At 37.9% G+C, this 22007-nt stretch overlaps 1 protein-coding gene across 2 annotated transcripts in view; it reads right to left on the bottom strand.

Annotated features, from left to right (window-relative positions):
* atosa (atos homolog A) overlaps window positions 1-22007 on the bottom strand; it is a 35647-nt gene that overhangs the window by 10935 nt on the left and 2705 nt on the right. The window contains exon 1 of one of the 2 annotated variants that reach the window (XM_066701367.1): window positions 11509-11626. The exons of the other annotated variant lie outside the window; for it this stretch is intronic. Within the exon in view, the coding sequence (XP_066557464.1) occupies window positions 11509-11530 (22 nt within the window). The 5' untranslated portion in view covers window positions 11531-11626. Of the gene's footprint in view, window positions 1-11508; window positions 11627-22007 lie in introns of those variants that run through there. 2 annotated transcript variants of the gene reach the window in all.

The following is a 22007-nucleotide window of genomic DNA, read 5'->3' as shown; positions in this document are numbered from 1 at the left end:
GCTTACTCCACTGTGATTGCTCTCCTGGCAGTCACTGACTCCCTCAGCTGTGCTCAGGCAGCCTCCCTCTCCTCAGTCCTCATCCCCCTTGATCTCTCTGCAGCATTTGACACAGTCAATCACTCAATCCCCCTCTCCTCCCTCGCTGACCTTGGAATCTCTGGGACTGCTTTCACCTGGTTCTCCTCCTACCTCAATTACCGGACCTACCAAGTGACATGGGGAGGTTCTTCATCCACCTCCCAACCTCTCCTCACAGGTGTACCCCAAGGCTCCGTCCTGGGCCCCCTCCTGTCCGGTCTACACTCATTCCCTGGGCCCCCTCATCACATCCCATGGTTTCTCTTACCATTTTTATGCAGATGATGCCCAGATCTTCCAGTCTTTCCCCTCCTCTGACCCTCTCATCCCCTCTCACATCTCTTCCTGTTTGTCTGCTATCTCCACCTGTATGCACCTCAAGCTCAACCTCTCCAAATCCGATCTCCTCTCCCCCCCCCCTTGCCTTCTGCTAACCTCTCCATCTCAATCCCCTTGGAAACTACGCCACTCTCCTCCTTCTCCCGCTAAGAACCTAGGAGTCACCTGTGCTCTCTTACACATCACCACGTTGAGACGCACCTGCAGATTCTTCCTGAGCAACATATGCCGAATCCGACCCGCTGGCTCCCGATACCGGCACACATTCAGTTCAAGACACTGATCCTCACCTACCACTGTCTCGGCCACACTGCACCGAGTTACCTTCAGACCCTCGTCTCTCCATACATCCCCTCCAGACCACTGCGATCTTCCGGTGCCAGAAGACTAACTCTGCCTCCTCTCCACTCCCCTTCCTCCAGAGCCGCTCTCTCTCATCCCTGGCCCCGAAGTGGTGGAACAACCTTCACACTGAAGTCAAAACAGTCGAGTCTCTGACCTCCTTCAGGTGATTACTCAAGACATCTTTTCAGACTGTACTTGTAATTTAGTCTTTCATTCTCCTGTAAGATTGCACTTGTACAACGTTTTGTCATACTCTTGCCTTTGCATTAATAGCACTTGTTTATTGTTTATTTTGATTTCCCCCATTCTCCCTCTCCCTTAGTTCTTAACTTTGTTTTAACATCTTGTCTGCATTTATCAGCTTTTACAATCTAGGATATAGGACCATGTATATTGCTTACTGTATCTCCTATACACTTGTGTAAATTCTAAATTTGTCAAATGTATTATGGCTGAACTGCACTGTATTATTGCACTTTGTATTGCTCTGATATTTTGTAAGTCGCCCTGGACAAGAAATAAATAATGAGGAAAATTCTTCACCACACTGCAATCTTGGACCTTTCCCCATATCCCAGTATAAATAATGGTTTATATTTTTGGTGTTTGAGCTTTGACTTGTCGTCAAGATCCAACTAGGTAAATTTAATGCAAAGTTATTTATTTGTTCCCTGAAATATAAAAGGGGAACATAAATAACTGACACCGGCCAGATTTGGTCACTTGACATTGCTTTACACACAGTTCCTAGTGTTAGCTTAGGCAATCTGATATCAAGCTTTGGGTAATTGTATTGAACAGTGTGAGGGTTGACCATACTAAAGAGCTTGCTTTAAAGTTCCCCCAAATTTGTTCTTTGTTTGGCTTTAGGATATTGTAGATGGTTCTTGCATTTACTACAAGTTGTTTGACTATAACTGTAAGCAATAACAGCTTACATCGATGTTTTTTAATAAAACAAAACCAAATTAACAATATCAATGAGTAAAGTGGCGGGAATCTACACGATCAGCACAAGCAAAGTTTTTCTCTTTTTACATATTGTTTTGTTAAACATAGACTTAACAGAATGCGATTTTAAGCTGCTTGATATGTTGCATCGATGGAACAAACTCATGCAGTATGTTCTTTAAAAACACATAGAATTACACTAGATCCTTTGTTAGTGCTGCAGTGCAAGGTTCTGTCAAAGCTAGCAGAAAGAATTGAAATTCAGCAGCTCTCTGTGAATGTAACTGCAGCTGCAGGCATTCTTTATACATTAAACAAAGGTCTTGGACAGTCCTACACCCATTGAGAGTTTCAGTAATTCACAACCTTTATTGTAAGGTTATCCTCATCATCATTATCTTAAACTATTGCTGAACTAGACATGTACTCAGTAGGGCATTTGTATTATTTCCACTTCAGGGACAGAAATAATTAAGGTATTCTATACACTTGAAATTCTCTCTGGGTTCACTCATGTCACCTAGCAACATGCATGACAGGTTAACTAATAGAACTTAAAAATCAAGTAAAACAGAAAATACATTTCATGTGGCTCATCATTTTATTAGTGATTTTTGGAAGGTTACTTCTGTAATAAACTACTTCAACAACAAAAAGCATTTAGAGCATGTGTTACACATGATATAGATTGCATACACCAAAGATTAGATCTTATACAAATACACGAGAGCCTATAACACAGTTTTAATGTATTCATCTCCTTTAAAAATAATTATAACTTTAAAAATACACACACTCAAAAAATAATAATAAAACTACAGCCTTAAGATGTTAATAGACAGGAAGAAGTCTATTTTAGAGCAAAGATGAAACCATTCCACCCACGTTTGGGTTTTTTTAAACCACAAGATTACGTCAATATTTCTTGTACAACATATCAATCCTGCAGAAACAACATCAAATATTCCATGATAATATCTTATGATAATTTTAGTACTTTAACTATAGCAGCACTAATTGTATGGTCTAAATGACTAACCATTCTTGGAGGAAGCATATTATTTTAATATCATGCTCTCTGGCTTCCTTCTCTTTTTTCTAGTAGGGGGGGAGGAGGTTAAGCAGGTTTAAATACAAATCCATTTCTCAGTGAATTATTTCAGTATAATAGGACATTATGGAGCACTCCATTCAGATTGCAAAATGGATTTTGCAAAATTACGCAGTGTGCGTAAATTAGCCAGCTAGGGGTTGTATGCACTGTCAGGAGATTAAAACTGAATGGAACAGTAGGATTTAATGGTAAATGATGCCGGCAAATTTGAGTGCTACATATTTAATAAACATGAGGAATTACCCCCCCAACACCTCTCCTGTTATTGCCAAAACCATGATACCCTAACTTTCAGTATCAGTTTAAAACAGAGAATTCATCATCCTATAGAACTCTAGAAGAGGCATTATGTTTCACTGAGTTTAGCGGATGCTTGTAAAAAGTTCAGTGTAGTCAGCATGTTTTATTCCAGGCGCAGTCTGACAGATGAAAACGTGAGCCTATCACCTATCACCTTTCTCTCTGTGTTGAATGTCACATTCCCATTGAGGATTCGCCACAGAATTAGTATCTGCAACAGAATAATATGATGCATGATTCCTGTTAAGGGAAACTCTGAACAATTATTTTCAACTCGGCTAAGCCAGTGACTTGAGCAGAATCCTTGGACCAAGTCCAGAATCAAACCTAGGACCGTTTCAGATGACTGGACTAGTAAAATATCCTCATTAGACCAGCAGACTGAGAGGAGTCTAAAATTAAACAACCACTTAATGGGTTCGAATGAGACCATGACTATAATTAAGCACATGCAGTCTAAATTAACACTGTCTCGAGACGCTCCAAAAATTAAACCTGAATTAGGTACTGTGTGATATGAAAGGACATTTATTTAGATTGTTTAAGACAAGCGCTGTAATGTGTGCAATCACAGCCAACTTCTGCTATTCCAGATGGAATTCTGTGGGCTCCTTATTCTCCGCCAGGAAGGGTGACTTTTTTGTAAGGAATAAGTGCACCCTGTGGAGAAGATTAAACTGGATACGTGTCACTAAAAATACTGCAAGTGGAAGGAAGTAATTAAGAATGTGCACTGAATGTTCTTGTGAATACTGTGTACCTATCCAGGAATGAATGCTGGGCTTATTTTGTCACTTTCACAAATTAATTTATTATCCACTCAAATAAACCTAAAATGAAACTCTTTTCAGTGGACTATTTGAGACCTCAGTGGGCGCACAACTCCTCAGATGCTCAGTGTTTGACACATAACTGTGGAATTAGTTGCCTTTTTTACATTTCTCCTTTGTGTGCAATTGTCTTTTTTCAGATTTAGGTCTGTGGAGTAATTACATTACAGTGAAGATGATGTTCCATTCATTCTTGTTTCTTTATCATTTCAGTAAACTTCTAGTGTAAGAACCCAGTATTTAGACACCCATGATAACAGTGCCTTTGTGATGGCATAAACCCCCAGATTACATAATCCTTTATTATGACTTTCAACAACCTTTCAGTTTGTTTGTAATCTAAAATTAAAATATATCTACAGATTCAATGGTGACAGATCCCAGAGTATCACAGCTTTTAGCCAGCTCTTTCACCTCTTGGCAGTTGTTCAGCGGAGATAATGGGCCTCAAAGGCTTCAGCTCCAGTTTGTAATTTATTACCATTTACTAAACAAAACAAAAAAAACAGTACCAGAATACATTTATACTTAAACTAAAATAAAGACCATGATCTATAGTAAAATTTGTCATTCAAACTTGTATTTAATAGAATAAGTGGAGCGGTCCCATCACTTAATAAAATACAAATAAAAAGCAACATACTTATCACTAGAACAAAAATGTGGCCTTGCTCTTCAATTTTAAGTTCCCACTGATTGTACAACTACACTCTGTCTTAGTACAGTTTTTAGAGAACTATTGAGATATTACCTCCTTTTCCCATTTACAAGTGGAATCTTTCACAGTGTCAAGACAAACCGGCCCCGCCTGGTGGTGGCTGCTACTCTTCCTACTGGAGAACGTACACAAACCTGCCATCTGATGCAAGCACATGCAACAGTCCTGGGACAGCTGGGAATGGTAAGCCGAGCCACAACACACCCTTGGTTTGTCAGTTTCTGTAGCACTGCAACTCCTACACCGTCTCAGTGAGTCACAACCACTTCCATCTGAAGTCGCCCCCCCCCCCCCCCCCAACAGACTTATTTTCGCACGTGATGAAACGATAGTTAACAAAGAGGGAATGGAGGGTACTGGTTCCATTTAATCTGAAAGAGTGCCTCAGCTGGCTCGGGCCATGGCGTAGCACTCCCACCCAAGGCTCTTTGTTGCTTGTGCGCTTTCAGTGAACTGGGTTAAAGGTAAGGCTTTATAAGCTGGAAAGAAAAAAAGAACAATTCAGTTGAGCTCATAGGGGAAAAAGGGAAAGATGTCACACAATCACACTAAGCTTTTGTAGGAACAGAAAGGATGACATGTTACTTTTTAAACACCAATTACTACAGACTGAAAGCATTCAATGCTCCTAAAAATCTTCCCTGTGAGCCCAACGAGTGGAAAGGGAGCATACAGCAATAGATTATTTCCATAAATACGATCTGGGCTTGTCACACTGCTACCTAGTAACTGGCATTCGAGACTTTCAGACCTGCAACACAGTGCTGATGGCTAGGTTTCACCTGCAGCATCCTAAAGACACTGGGGTAATATGCACTGTGAGGAGAAAACCTGCCTGGTCCAGACCCGTCCTCAGCGAGCATTAGTTACGTCAGTCAGGTTTCATTTCCCAGTTTAGTCTGGCAGTGACAGCACTCCCCCGATGGAGGGGAAGAATGCAGAAAACATTTGGTGGTTTACGTAATTTGAGCTTGGCACTTCATTTGCCCTTTTCAAAGAGCCTTCTAAGACACTATCACAGAGCACCACACACTTCTCAGTATGTAAATGAAGCAGACTTTTTCTGTTCACATTCGATTTATGTAACTGAAAACTATTTTGAGAACTGTTGAACACTATTTTGAGGGATGTCTCTGCAAGATATTGAAGCAGAGCCCACAGATCAGCTGTGTTGGCCTGACTGAATAGAGGACCTCAAATGTCAAATACAAGTCTTGGTCCAGGGCTACTTTGTTCCAGGGTTATTTTAACTCTAATCTGTAGTGTAAAAAATTCAGCTGAAGTTCGTTGTGCAATTTCCCAAACAGTATATTCTTCTAGAAATGCGGGACATCTTGGCAAGGGCGATTCATCTCACACAAGCCTCAAACTTGTACAGGTCAACCTGGAAATGTATTCTAGAGCACACTCGGCTGCTGTGGAAGTTTGCCTGAAGTCAGGTGAACAGGCAAAATATTTGGTTTTTATGCCACTTAAGGGAAGAAAAATAAATTAATAGTAGTCTTAGATCCTCATCTCATTCCATTAAGTTTGCATGGTACAAAGTAAAAAAAAAAAATGCTCCTGATCTTGAGCTTTGGGCAGTTGAAACCAATGAAAAATTGTGCAAAGAAACACAGAGCCACCTCAAAGCAATATGCCATGGTAATTCCTCTATATAGAGCATGAAAAAATCATACTGCATTATAGTGAGACAGCTGCAATTATCCACACTGTCTTGAGAAGATGGACAGTAGTGTGAAATGGAAACAAAATGGGTCCTAAAAAACACTACCAGAGGAATTACATCACTGTTTTGTAGTATATTTTAATTATGGATATTTCATACAACACAAACAAACACATGAATCCCCCCCACCCCCATGCTTCAGGCCAATAAGCTGTATGGTAAAAACATATATGTAACTACAGCCTTTGAACTACCAATGTTGTTTATTTTTTATAGAAATTCCTGTGTTTACACAGATATGCCTTTAATTTCAAAATAGTTACAAGGATTTTGCATTAGATAAATGGGAATTTTGACCAGTTTTATAATACACACATTACCACTTATACAATACACACATGCTTCATGCAGCTGTCCTTTCCCAGCAGCCTCTTGGGGGGGAAGAAAAACCGACAAGTGTCATGTGTTCGCATGAGAAGTTCTCTCATTAATAGATAATACTGTTCGTGGGACACATGAAATCAGATAAGCTTATTAAATAATCTGTTTTATTGAAGAAACAAAGAAATAGTGTTTGGGTTTTCTTTTCCCCAAGTAAATCCTGCCTGTATAGATCTGAGATTTCAGCAACGCTCATAGGATTGAACAGAACTGACGTTAGAAGTGCATGTCAGTTTTTGCAATGGCAAAAAGCCTCACAGGAGGTGCAATATAAATGGCGGTCACTTATTGTCTCTTATAATAATTAAAATAAACATTTAAATCATGTTAGGAAAGTTTTGTTGTTGAATCAGAAGACAAGACAGAAACCTCGGAATATGCAAAACAAAAAATATAGCAAGGAGTTGTAGGTATACAAATATCCTTGTGACAAAATGCTTCAAGACCAATATGTTCTACTGCATGGAACGTACAGTAAGCAGTTACTATATCAAACAAATGTTATATCTTTAAGACCTTAATCTTGAAATTAAATGCATATTTTTGTAACTGAGGACAAGGCTGATTATTAAAACACTTTGCAGTCTGTATAATGGACATGCAGAAGCAAAGCATTTGTGGGAGATTACTGTACAAGAGCCATCTCCTACATATCAAAGCTGCTTACTTACAACTTTAAGATAAATGCAACCACTCACTCCATTGCCATCTGCAAACAGCCGATCATATAGATCCCCAACAATAATCACATGCAGTGAAATATTCTCATTATTCCACAGTAAGGGTGCAGTATTTGTATTGAGTTATTTTGTGACAAATACAAGATATTTCTTATGTAAAATGGTATGAGCCGTGTTACAGCTGTTACTCATAAACCTTGCATATTCTACTCTTTCACTCCATGCCTAGTAATATTAGGGTAAAATAAACCCAGGGCAGCTGTGATGGATGGATGTTAGATATATAGTAAAGTCTAAATCTTTTCAAAGAAGCCATTTAAAACAAATGAATATTAGCAATAAATATTTCCCTCCTTGCACAGCACTATAAACCCAGCTGTTTTATTGGCCAGTCTTATAGACAAAACCATTATTAGTTTGCACAATAAAGCTCAAGGTAATTAGAATTTCTGAAATGTAAGCACTTGGGAGACAATTCACATAAAACACTGAGACTACAGATACTGCTTTGAGGCCTGTGCTCATTTCCCAGATGACGTACAATAACAAGAGTCAATGATCTAGATTTCAAGCTTATATTTGTTTTTTGAGTTGTTTTTGTTTAATGAGTGTTTTATTGCACTGTGCAATCTCTATTTAGCAATGCTTTGACTCAGAAATGTGAGAAAATGTACAAATGGAGGGGGGGTAAGAAAAGAAAAGTAAGCCGTTAACTCAATTGTCAGGAGGCAGTAACCTAGACTGTGGAATGGTCAGCCCTGTCCTAGTGACCAAAAAGTCACCGTGAGGTGCAGTTGGGCCTGATAGGCTGTTGCCTGAGCCCCCCTAGACAGGGCCACTAAGCGGTGCTGGCAGTGCACTGCTACCTGGCAAACTACCAAAGAGCCACCATATTTGGTGCACACCAGACTTTGTGCCCTCTCTGGTGGAGACAGCTATCCAAAGGTCTTATTCCCAGTGTTTTGGATTCCATCTTTAGCAGACTTTGGTTTGCAAAGCTATATATGTTTTTAAGTTTGTTTACTATAAAAACCATGCACTTAGCATATAATGTTTTCTTAACCTCACAAAGAAGAACTTCTGTTTAGCTCAGAGCAAGGGTTAAATACCAGGCAGGCTGGAGAACCAAATTTAACACAGGTCTAAATCATGGCCACAGTAAAACAGACATTTAAAAAGAGGTAATTATAGTGTATTGGTCTAAACAAAACAAAATAATAATAATTAAAAAAAACAAAATGCAATTTTCAATGGCATTAAATACCAAAACTGATTTCAGGTTAGATACTCAAATTAAAATATAATGGACCAGTATTGTACACTATACTCCACTTAACTACTGTCCTATATCACAATGTTAACTTACCCATTTATTTTAATACATATTAAAGATTACATTTACATTCAATATGGGCATGCTCAGTAGTGGGTCTTTATACTGGATTGCAGTGAATGCATTCAATATTAAAACAACCACAGACCACAGAACAAGCATCTCTGTAGCTCACAACTGTGGGACATGGCTAACTTGCCTGATTTAACAAGTACCAAGCCATTTTACAAATCCAAATAGACACCCAACCAACCTCCTAAGGCATTCTCAAGGGTACAGGGGGCATTCCTGGATAACCTGACCTCTTGCAGCACATCAGCACAATTCTTTCATAAGCAAATGTGATGACAACGTTAACTGGGTAGATATTGTCTTCCTTTGTGCCCACAGGCAAGTACTGCAGTGGTTGAGGAGAAAGCAGAAAGTAACTTGGATAACCATGGGCCCGGGAGGAGTGTCAATACAACTGGCTGTTATTCACAGAGGGTAGCTTAAGCTAGAGCCTAGAGAACAATTCATGTCAGTTGTAGATAAGCAAGAGTGGAATAAGTTCCACAGGAAAATTATTTTTTGAATATATGAAACGTCCACAATTTCCAGGATTAATTACATTTAAAGTTCAACTTTAAAATAAAGAAAAATATTGCAACTAGACCAACTCTTCTTAAATACAGGCCTACCACATGGAAAAACAGATCTATAGCAAACATTCAAATCCAATTGGTTTTGCTTCAGTGGCGTTGTATCAAATATATACCGCAGTACAAGACTATTACCAATTCATTTCAAGGAACAGGAAAAGGGTGTGATTGTTGCCTTTAAAGGAAAGGTGTCCATTGTATGGATGACTAGTCCACTACAAACTCAAAAAGTCAAATCTTTTTTTAGCAAATGAAACACCCTGTGTGAAATCCATTTAAATAATAATAAAAAAAAAGGGTTTTAGTCTAATTTTAAATAGATACAAATATTTTAACCTAAAATAGTTTTACAGTAATGGATTGAATTTCTCAACAACACACATTAACAGTACATTTGAAGTGGCAAGTATATGCTGTTGGTCTTGCATATTGATTATTACCCCTTAAACACGTAGGTTTAGCATTCATTCATACACACCTTATCAATATGTGTAAGAACATTGTTTATTTGAGGGTCTAGAATCAAATTCCATTAAAATAATTTTCAGAAGCCAGTCTTAAAAACAAAAACAAAAAACAAAATAAAAAGTGCTTTTTACAACACACTGAGAAATAGAAAGATGGTACCATTTCACAAATTTTCTACCTAAACAACGTGACTCACTCTGGTCCAGCCATTGCTGTATCTCTTGGCAAAAGAAAGAAAGAGAGAGTGAGAGAGAGCTTGATCAACCATGTCAGCACTGGCAAACAAGAACACTGAATGGCACAGAGTGTCTGTGTACTGATAATGAAAAGCATGATGTCATTACTTTCAGCAGGAACCTTCCCCGTTCAAGTCGAGATAGGTGTCTCTTTCACTGCACCCTATTGGTCAGACTGCACTTGCATAAGCAGCATCTACCCTGCAGCAGTTAAATAATGACACAGGATTATTAAAGCAACACTCCCAAGATAAAAGTACACTCTTTAACTTGTCAAAAGGGTACATGACCTACATAATGCAAACAAGGCATAATGGGACAGACATAAGCTTGTATTTGCCTTGTTTCCTTAACAAAAAGACTCGGGTGTGAGTCACTAAATCTGTTGGCTTCAGCTACATTAATCACTGCATCTTCCAAACGTCTGTTGGAGAATAAAAAAAAAAAGTGACAAATTACCATTTGAAGAATATTTGAGGAATCAGGACAGCAAGACAGCACACCCACAGTCTATTTCACTGCATCACCAGTACCATGGTTTATGGCTGGTAATAATAAATAATGCCATTATATGCCATTAAATACTATTTATTTCTGCTTGACACCCTTCTTGTGATGACTCCTTTTAATCATGGCTTTAGCTATCCTTCTAATGTCATGGAAGGTAGTCCACTGACAGAAGGCAGAGCACAGACGCTGCTGTATAAATGTTTATCACCTGAGGTGCAGGGGAAGAAGGGAAAAAAAGCTCTAGATAAGACGTGAACATACACCAAAACAAAACAAAGTTCTCAAGTCTGCTGTAGCTTGGCAGGAGGCATATTGTGTATTGTTCACATCCCTAATTTGAAACAATGTAATTCTGTAGTTAATTTAATGTTGCAAGAGTTTAGAAGTTTGCACACCCCCATCTTAACTCAGTATCTGCATAAACAATGTTGCAGAAACATCCCAATTTAAACATTGTGTACACAAAGAGGCCCAAGTCTACTGAATGTCTGATTAAACATTTCAGCCTTTAAAAATGCAGCACATATAAATCTAGTAACTAAAATATCTGATTGACTGTTTTAAGCTATTTGAACAATACATGTTCTATTGTCAGTAACATATATAATTAAAATTTGACAGTAATATTTAGCTGTAATAACAACAGAAAATAAATAAACACAGAACAATGTAACACCTTTGTTCTTAAAGGGCTGACCATAAATAAATACATAAATAAGGGAGAGAAAATATGTTTGGTGTTGTATTCTGCATTACGTTCTGCCAACTATTTTCTTTGTTCCTGGTACAAGTCATATCACAGACATGAAACAGAAGAACAGCACAGATTAATAGTATCTTTCCAGTACACACCTTTGTTTTCATTGTAGACCATACTGGACCCCTTGTGTAAAGGAAGTTGCCTCCTGGCTACACTTCGGCTACACTGTTAATATCTGAGGGTTCCAGATGTCTGCAGCAGTCTGCTCTGGCTGCATGTTCCTTTACTGCTGTTGCACTGCAAGGCACAGTCCCCCCCCCTCATACAAAGAAGGCAGATTCAGAGCACACATAGCAACAAGCTGTGGAATCCGATTGGCTGGTAGGCGTGCTTATACACCCTCACCACTTGTCAAACTGCACTGTTTCCTGTCTACTTGGCAGAGGCAGCAAATGTACTCTTTCTTCTGGTCTTGTGAACTCAGCTGCTCTATAGGTTGATTGTGCAGATCAAAACATGAGGTGGTTTTCATTAAAATGCTGTGAACCAGAAGTGGTAGAGAAAAATAAAAATAAAAAACTGAACAAGGAAGAGAAAAAAGTATTACTCAACTACCTGTAGTATACAGTAGTAATTTTGGTTAGAGCTTTTAATCCCATAATTTAAGTTTAATTCAATTATGCCTTTGTAAATACAAAATAATGTCCTGGAGCACAGTTAAAATGGCAAATGTTGTTAAGAGAAGAATCACATGTTCTCTGCATGGTAGAAAGTTGCTAGTGGTACAATGTGTGTGTAGATGTATATATATATACACTCACCTAAAGGATTATTAGGAACACCATACTAATACTGTGTTTGACCCCCTTTCACCTTCAGAACTGCCTTCATTCTACGTGGCATTGATTCAACAAGGTGCTGAAAGCATTCTTTAGAAATGTTGGCCCATATTGATAGGATAGCATCTTGCAGTTGATGGAGATTTGTGGGATGCACATCCAGGGCACGACGCTCCCGTTCCACCACATCCCAAAGATGCTCTATTGGGTTGAGATCTGGTGACTGTGGGGGCCAGTTTAGTACAGTGAACTCATTGTCATGTTCAAGAAACCAATTTGAAATGATTCGACCTTTGTGACATGGTGCATTATCCTGCTGGAAGTAGCCATCAGAGGATGGGTACATGGTGGTCATAAAGGGATGGACATGGTCAGAAACAATGCTCAGGTAGGCCGTGGCATTTAAACGATGCCCAATTGGCACTAAGGGGCCTAAAGTGTGCCAAGAAAACATCCCCCACACCATTACACCACCACCACCAGCCTGCACAGTGGTAACAAGGCATGATGGATCCATATTCTCATTCTGTTTACGCCAAATTCTGACCATCTGAATGTCTCAACAGAAATCGAGACTCATCAGACCAGGCAACATTTTTCCAGTCTTCAACTGTCCAATTTTGGTGAGCTTGTGCAAATTGTAGCCTCTTTTTCCTATTTGTAGTGGAGATGAGTGGTACCCGGTGGGGTCTTCTGCTGTTGTAGCCCATCTGCCTCAAGGTTGTACATGTTGTGGCTTCACAAATGCTTTGCTACATACCTCGGTTGTAACGAGTGGTTATTTCAGTCAAAGTTGCTCTTCTACCAGCTTGAATCAGTCGGCCCATTCTCCTCTGACCTCTAGCATCAACAAGGAATTTTCGCCCACAGGACTGCCGCATACTGCATGTTTTTCCCTTTTCACACCATTCTTTGTAAACCCTAGAAATGGTTGTGCGTGAAAATCCCAGTAACTGAGCAGATTGTGAAATACTCAGACCGGCCCGTCTGGCACCAACAACCATGCCACGCTCAAAATTGCTTAAATCACCTTTCTTTCCCATTCAGACATTCAGTTTGGAGTTCAGGAGATTGTCTTGACCAGGACCACACCCCTAAATGCATTGAAGCAACTGCCATGTGATTGGTTGATTAGATAATTGCAATAATGAGAAATTGAACAGGTGTTCCTAATAATCCTTTAGGTGAGTGTATATATAAATTATGTAATGCAATCTGCTGTTGTAGAGGAGATGATCTTGGTACTCCCATGGTAAATGTGGGAAATTATATTTCAAATAAAAATGCACAGCAATAGTTTAACATATCTATAGGTCATAAGCTTTAGATCACTAATGATAGAAGAACAAATAAGCATGCACTCCAATGAGAAGACCTCTTCCTTCTCTTTATTTAACTACAAATAACCTTTAAAATTAACATCTTCAGTTTCAAGGGTTCTCTGGACCTCCATACCAATTAATGTTGTGAAGGATAGGAGACCAAACCGATAATCAAGAAGTCTTCACTGTCCTCCCGTCCTTACCTAATCATTCCATTAAAACGTTAGCACTCTGCATAAAGGATGGGCAGGTTGTCTTGAGGAACTCTCGGACAGCACTCACTCTGTCTCTTGAAAATCACTGGGAACTAGTGTTGAAGTTATGAGCCTATTCCAACAGAAACTTTGGCTGGGTCTCACCTTTATATCTGCCATGACTACATTTTGGCAATTTTTCCTGCTTTGAACTAGAGTACAAAAGTGCTCAGAGTCTATGTGTGAAACCACAGGTATAGAGCGGGACAGACAACCGTCCCATCAAGCATCATTGATGCTGCGTAGCCTGCCCTGAACTGGATGCTTTTATTAAACCTTGATACATACATGCAGAATGAATTTGAAAGATAACACACATACAAAGCAATGGTGGAAACAACAGTGCAGATGATAGTGAACATTTAACCCAGATTCTTTCCAAGATTCATGTCACATATCATTGAAAACCTGGACTACAGGATTACGTACTGCACCTACTTTGGTGTGACCTTAATAAAATTCTGTAAACAGCACTGGAACTGCCACTGGATATAATTCCACACATCTGTATAGAAATGCAATCTTCAAAATTGAACTGTAGTTTTACAGTTGTAGGTCTGAAGCGGAGAGTTAACGATAAAATGGAGGTAATGCGGTTAATACATTTCATAATGCAGAATGCAATATTTAAATGGGAATCAGTTTAGTTATATAGTAATTTATTGCATGTGAGGATTATTAAAAATCACAAAATAGGCTGCCAGGTGAAGTTGCACACAATGGTCAATTAAAATGTTCTATTGTATAAGGTATTCATGAAGTGCTATAAACATACAAGTAGGTTTCATATAATACAATTTGTTATACTTAATCAAATTCATTGTGAGGTCTTTCCCTGTGCATCACATTTGTGGCAGAACTCTATAGATCAATATATTTGTCGATTTCTTTCTTGAATTTGGATCTTCAGAGTGATAATCCACTCTGCTCACCGCTGTGATGAAGACAACAAACGAGATTCATCTGAAATGTGCACTGCCAGACCAACTGCTCCTTTTAACCCTGTAAAGCCCATAGCACAACACAGCACAACACAGTCAACACACTCAAGGATACCAACAGTTTCACGAAAGGCCCGCTAAGTATTACCGACACAAAGTAAATCAGAGTAACAGGACATTTTGTAAGACTGCCATTAGAGGGACTACTTGTGGAAGATTCCAATAATTTATTTTCACACTCATACAAATTGCATAACTGTGAGACAAATCTTCTTCACAGTAATGCCCAATGGATCTCACCAAGGCCTTCAGGTTCATCTGATCTTTACTACTCAAGCTCAAAATGATTTCAGGAAAAGCAAGAGCAGCTTCTGCCATCATGGAAGACTCTTCCACTCCCTAATTTTAGATTAATAATAGTAAAAAATACAAAAATCACTGTGAACCAAAAACACAATGAAATTCTCCCAGGATTAAGTAAAAGTGTAAATGTGTGCGATTCATGTAATTGCTTGTATAAAAATAATTAAAACAAATCTGTACTTTGAGAATGTTCAAATGGCATTTGGTAATATGGTAAAGTATGTATGCTATGGGGTTTCCATAAACTTTTCAACTTCATTTGAAAAATTACTGTCTAGTTGATTACTTGAACCTTATGTAATGTAGTGTGTTCTACCTTCTGCAGAGAAATCACATTACAGTGATAAAGTCCTGTACATCCAGCAAACTTGACTTATTATTATTATTATTATTTTTTTTTAACACCTCAGTCCGAGATAAATTGTGCCTTGAAAACGGTCTGGAGACCATCCTCATTCAACACTATCTTACACTTTACTAGGGTTCCACAATTTTGGGACTATTCATAGGTGGACATTTTCCATAGGAATTAATGGGAATATGGGAATTAAATGAAAATGTAGGGGTTATTTGTATAGGCTGTATTTACCATGTCATATGCAGACAGAAACAAACCTTTTACCTTATCATAAGCAGACATAATTGTAAACCGTTCTAACAGAAAAAAAACAAAAAGAAACTACAATTTAGTTATGAGTTGAACCCCTCCAAAAAACATTTTCAACATAAATCATTAAAATGATAGTAGCCTAAAGCAAAGTGTGTTTGTACAAAGCTGATGATTTAACATTCGACATTGAAGGCAGTGACCGTGTTTTACCTGAAATGACATCTGATGTTAAAAATAATAACTAGAAGTTGCAGTCAACTTTAAAGGCTTCCAAGCTAGATCAGCAGGTTCCAGATTTTAACATGCATTTATAGGTGGAAAGCTTGTATGGCTGAAAGTGTGCATTTCCCTGTTAATGGATTGTAGTTTAAAGCTTGACGTTTGAATGCCTGTGTTATTCTAGGTCTCCAGCCCTGGTCCTGGGGAGCCCCAATTCACTTTGTTATAGGTTATCCCAAATCACCAATTTCTAAATACTGTGAACGTGTCAGTTATTAATGAGTTACTATTTGCTAGTTTACTGAAATAACATATATATCCACCCCAGTCATGTAATCAAAACTGGCCTGAAAGCATGTAGTCCTTGGCTCAATAGCACTGCATTAGTGCAAGAGTCTGAGAATCAGCTGCACATGAGATGCAGGAGTGCACTGTGCAGCAGAGGGGTGCAGCTCTACTGAGGATATTTGAACCAAAACATTCCACAAGACCTAGAATTGCCTATGTGTATTTCCTCCCCAAAAAAGTTCACTTTTACAAGCTAACCTTTTCTAATGAAATTTGGGAAAATTCCCCAAATTCCCGGGCTTAACTTCCCATGGAAAATGTCCAGGAAGTTTCTAGAAAGTTTCAGACTCTTTGCAACCCTACACCGGACTAATCTTTTAAATATCTTTGCCACGTCTCATATACCATGTGCATATAGTAGGTTTGTTGAATCTCTAAACTAAAAATAGATTTCAGCTTAACTAATTTTGTCAAAGATCAAAAGTCTGAGCTCGAGTCCCTCAATTTGAACAAACTCCTTTTATAAATAAGTAACCAAAAACTTAACTTCACCACTGATTTTTAAATCTTGGACAAAAGTAAACCCCCTAAAAGGGTAAACATTTAAGACTGCACATCAAAACAAGACTTTTATAAAAGAGAAACCACATTGCTTAAGAGCAAGTTTTAACTCCAATATATAAAATACAGGTATTTTTCCTACTGCCAACACACCCAAGTTCTTACGTTGTACTGTGTGAAAACCAGAGCACATAGACTGTCTTTCATAAAGCCACTGATAAAGCCCAAACATAAAATACATTCTCTAGATTATTTTGACCCTGTTAAGAAGGCCTTCATCTACAAAAACACAGCAAAGGAGGAATAATTGTCAGCTCACAATGATGTTTAGTATGAGGTCAGTCTATTTATTTTTGTAACTTTATACTTATTGGATTCTAAATCACACTGAATTGCTCTAAGTCGTTCGTAAATAACATGACAGGTGGTGATGAAGAAACTGACTCCATGCCATGTGTGCTGGGAGCACGCACAAAATGAGAGGGACTTTGCACTTTGCAGTCAAAATCGTCCGTAATTTGCCACGTATAACCAAGCCACGGAACCTTGTGCTGCACGCACCATTGTAACGATCCACAATAAGCCAGCGGTAAGTGGACGCTGCCGTGTTATCCATAAAACAGATGAGAAAAGCATCACTTGAATCAGGCAGTTCATTTGGGGATCAAGGATGTTACAGTACAGTGCTGGCACACAACCTGGAATAATTTAATCAAAAAGTGCTACAGAACCAGTCCTTGAGCCGAGTGCCAGGCTACAAAATGCTGAAGTTGCAGGATCATCTAAATGCTAAAATTATAGGGCAAGGGGATGTGACAATGGGGATGAAAAAAAAAAAAGTGCATTGGCATTGCCCTTCCAAGCAACAAAATTAAAATCGTTTTATACCTTACTTGTTGATCAGAATGATTTTGCTTAAACTTAATACAGCCTGGAAAATATGTCATACTACTCCAATGACTAACTGTAAGTCAATGTGAAGCAGTGAATGGTAAAGAACAGCAGTACGCTAGGGCTCTGTCTTTGAGGAATAAACGGCTAAACTGGCTACGGTGATCAGTGATGTGAACTGATCTTTAGAGGACTTGTGTCACTAGTCAGAAACACTCCCAACAGATTCTGCTTAGAGTAGTGATCTTAAGCGACTGCCATTATAGTTTCATCTGATTTAAATTAATGGAAAAAGAACGACAATCATGATTCCATCCAAATCATCTAAAGAAAACAAAATGCTGTCCTTAAAATGTAAATATATTAGTTATTATTAATATTATAAATTATTTTTAGTGCAGATTCCTTCACAAATCATTATTTTTTATAAATATCCACTTTTGCACTTAGTAGGACTGTACAACACCGATTATGAAAGGTTTATAATATCCATCATGCATTTAAATGGAAATACACAAACCACTTAAAAGACAGGTCACCAGGCTTGAACATCAATGTACTCGCATTCATATTATGGTTCCCAGAGGCAAGCATTTCCCCAAATAAATACACTGATTATTAACAAACATATTTAATTGGAGTATCAATGTTAATTTAACACTTTAATTCAGTGCTTGCTTTATAAGTTTAAATAATGGAAATCGCTGTGTAAAATGCATCACTTTCAAATTGATAAGGGAAAATCTTTTCATACAGTGTAGCCTAGTCCTCAAACACCACAAGGGAAAGTCAGAGATGTCAGTACTTTGTGGGATTAAAGAGCAAATGTTACACTGTAGAGAAAAATGTATATTTATAGTTTAAGGGTATACATTAAAACAGCTACACAGTTTTGTTTTGCAAACAAAATGCCTGTTATAGTACCTCCATTTATAACCAGTTGGCCCACTTTTGACCCTTGGGTGTTCTGATCTATTAAGAGGCTGCATCATTTAAATTGTTGTAATCTTGCCAAGACTCCCAACAGATACATTCTGCTCAGAAGAGAAACACTGAGAAATCCTAGAGCATTATCTTCAAGGAGAAACTCACTGATTCATGCAGTTGGTCCATGTTCTCCTGCTGTATAAAATACTACAGCACAGTGACATAGATAAGTTGATTTGGCAGAAATGTATGTATTATACAAACATTAACTTGGCCCTAAAACCTACATATTAGTTTTGGATGCTTATTTAGAATAATGCACAGGGCAGCATAATAATCCAATACAATTTAATTGAGAAAGATTTCATCACTCGGAGTACGAGCTTTACTAACAACTTGCTGCTTTGTAACATTATGGTTTAAAGTTTTATAAGTTAAGTTTAAAGTCCAAGAACAATGTTCTAAAAGTAATGTGTTTTTCACTTAAAATGTATTTCTCCATATTTGAATTCCACCAACAGCACTTTGTAACTATATTTGGAATAAAACTGCAGGATTCAGCTTCAATTAAGCCTCATGAAAGAGCAAGGTGCTACATTTAATCTTTAAATAGCTCTGGCACCACATTTTTTGTGACACGGTTTAAAATCCAGGAATACCAGTTTCTGTTTTTCTTCTTACCGTCTACTTGGTCATTTTGACGATTCTGCATTCGCAAATGTAGCACCTTGCTCTTTCATGAGGCTTAATTGAAGCTGAATCCTGCAGTGTTTTGCTTACAAGGAAAAGAGTCAGAGGCTTTTATTCCAAATATAGTTACAAAGTGCTGTTGGTGGAATTCAAATATGGAGAAATACATTTTAAGTGAGAAATACATTACTTTTAGAACATTTGTCTTAGATTTAAAAACTTTAAAAACTTTAAACCATAATGCTACAAAGCAGCAAGTTGTTAGTAAAGCTGGAACTCCGAGTGATGAATCTTTCTCAATTAAATTGTATTGGATTATTATACTGCCCTGTGCATTATTCTAAATAAGCATCCAAAACTAATACGTAGGTTTTACGTAGGTTTGTATAATACATACATTTCTGCCAAATCAACTTATCTATGTCACTGTGCTGTAGTATTTTATACAGCAGGAGAACATGGACCAACTGCATGAATCAGTGAGTTTCTCCTTGAAGGTAATGCTCTAGGATTTCTCAGTGTTTCTCTTCTGAGCAGAATGTATCTGTTGGGAGTCTTGGCAACATTACAGCAATTTAAAAGATGCAGCTTCTTAATAGATCAGAACACCCAAGGGTCAAAAGTGGGCCAATTGATGATGTTGGTAAAGGTAAGTAAATGGGGGTGTTGAAAGTAGCAATACACCAGTTAGCTTACTACCCAGGCTAATTAATTAGTTGTGCCTTGGGTTACCCAACCTACAGAACCAATAAAAAGCTGTGGTTTGCCCTTTAGTTTAGCCAGTGGATGCCCCCTTTAAACCATGTAGTTCATCAAATGGACAGGTAGACACACAAAAACATGCACTTTCAACTGGCATGAATGGATTACATGATTCTGTTTAAGGAGGAGGGGGGAAGCTACGATTATCCAAAGTTGTTTAATCTAATTACTAAAGCAAGACGTTTAATTTGGTAGGGTGATGGAAACAAAGTTAATTCCTCTACTGGGGCAACAACTTCCTTGTGAAAAATTCAGTTTCTCTTTGCTAAGTAAACCTGTTTCATAATGAAGGAAAAGCCTGAATGAAACATTGTAAATGCCCCTGTTCACAGCTGACTAAGTTAAGTGCCCAATCTTCACCAGTTTTAAAAGCCTGTGAACTATGTGAAACAGTAACATAATGACAGCCATCATCCTGGTCTTTATGCCAACAGATTTTCCATGGAACCTCATTTCCTTTATTTCCCTATGAATAGCCTATCCAGTGCATCGGTGGGCCTACATAATTCTGTGAAGAAACATGAACTTGAATTCATAAATGTGGCAAAGCATTTTTCAGATGCATTTCTTCATTTTCATTGTGAGTATGGGTAAAATTATAAAAATCTACAATAATCCATCAAGTGCTAAAATTCTTAATCAATGTCTCCCCCATAACTATTGTATTTTTCACCCATTAAGCTTAACATAAAGCTAACTAAGTGGTCAGTTCAGAGTTGCCAGTGTTCACAGTACAGCAACAAACCAGAGTGCTTTGATTTGTTTTTAAAGAAAAGTATACCCCCAGGGACACGCTTGATTCATAGGCTATATCTGGTGGGGTATAGTTCAGTAGTCATAATACATCAAATATTAAAAGTTGTTGTTTTCATAGTTTTTTCCCCTCAGTGTATTGATATTTCCTTAATTTCTCTTGGCACAGGTCTTTGCTTTTGGCAATGTTTTTTTTGTTTTTTTTAAAGAGGATTTGTCAACACGTATCTAATCAGTTGATTAGTTAGTGTTCACTTCTTAGCATTCTTCCATACAGGGGTCTTTTGAGGTGAGTAAAACTCATATTTGGCAATACAGCGAGAGATTAATATGCAATGGAAAGGAGAGATTATCACCTAGGCACTGTATCTGATCTAAGATGACCCTTTTCCTTCCTGTGTTGAACTACATCATCCTGTTAAAGACATCACACATTCCTGTGGATCTACAAAGTATAGAATAAATACAGAATAAGCCATCATTGTACTGATTCAAGATGAAGTAGGTCAATATTTATACGAACAGGAAAAAATAATAATTCTGTAATTCAAAACAGGTTGGCTCCATTTTGATGTGCATGACTTTGTTGCTGTATGTTCCTTCAATGTGCAAAAAGAAAAGGCGTGTGCCTGTTTTCACACTCCGAGTGCCTTTTTCTAAGGCTTATAAGAACACATGGAATTGTATGGCTACAGTATCAGCAACTCCAATACAGACAAAAAGAAAACTGGAACAGCTTTCGTCTTCTTTGCTATGAAAGGAACATTATGTTCCAAATACAAATAGTGCAAAGCAGAGCTCTGACATACGGGAACTGATCCAGATAGCTGTTTTAGCTGTAATCAGGCTTTATTATTAGAAATGTGGTAAAAACACATACACTTATTAATGGATGTTTTTAGTTTGTTTTGCAGGATTACTGAACGGAGTCTCTTTAAAACAAGAACTACTCTACGATCCCTTCTTTGCATTTCCCAATGTCCTTAGGCAGTATTGTAGTGTTGGCATTGTTTGGAATGCTTTGTTTTTTTTTTTTGTTTTTTTTTGGGGGGGGGTATGGTTATAGTACTTCTGGTTTACTTAATATTTGATTGTGGATATCAGTTTTAGTATTATAGTATACTTAAAGTTCTGTAAAATGATTAAATAAGTATGCTTAAATGTATTGTAAGGCAATGTAAATTAATAAAGAACAGACTTTCTCTTGGTTGTCATACTGTTTATTTTAAGA

Source organism: Amia ocellicauda, chromosome 4 (genome assembly GCF_036373705.1).
Source record: "Amia ocellicauda isolate fAmiCal2 chromosome 4, fAmiCal2.hap1, whole genome shotgun sequence".
Classification (NCBI taxonomy): Eukaryota; Metazoa; Chordata; class Actinopteri; order Amiiformes; family Amiidae; genus Amia; species Amia ocellicauda.
Note: the sequence above shows the minus strand (reverse complement) of the source record. Positions and strands in the feature narration are given on the sequence as shown.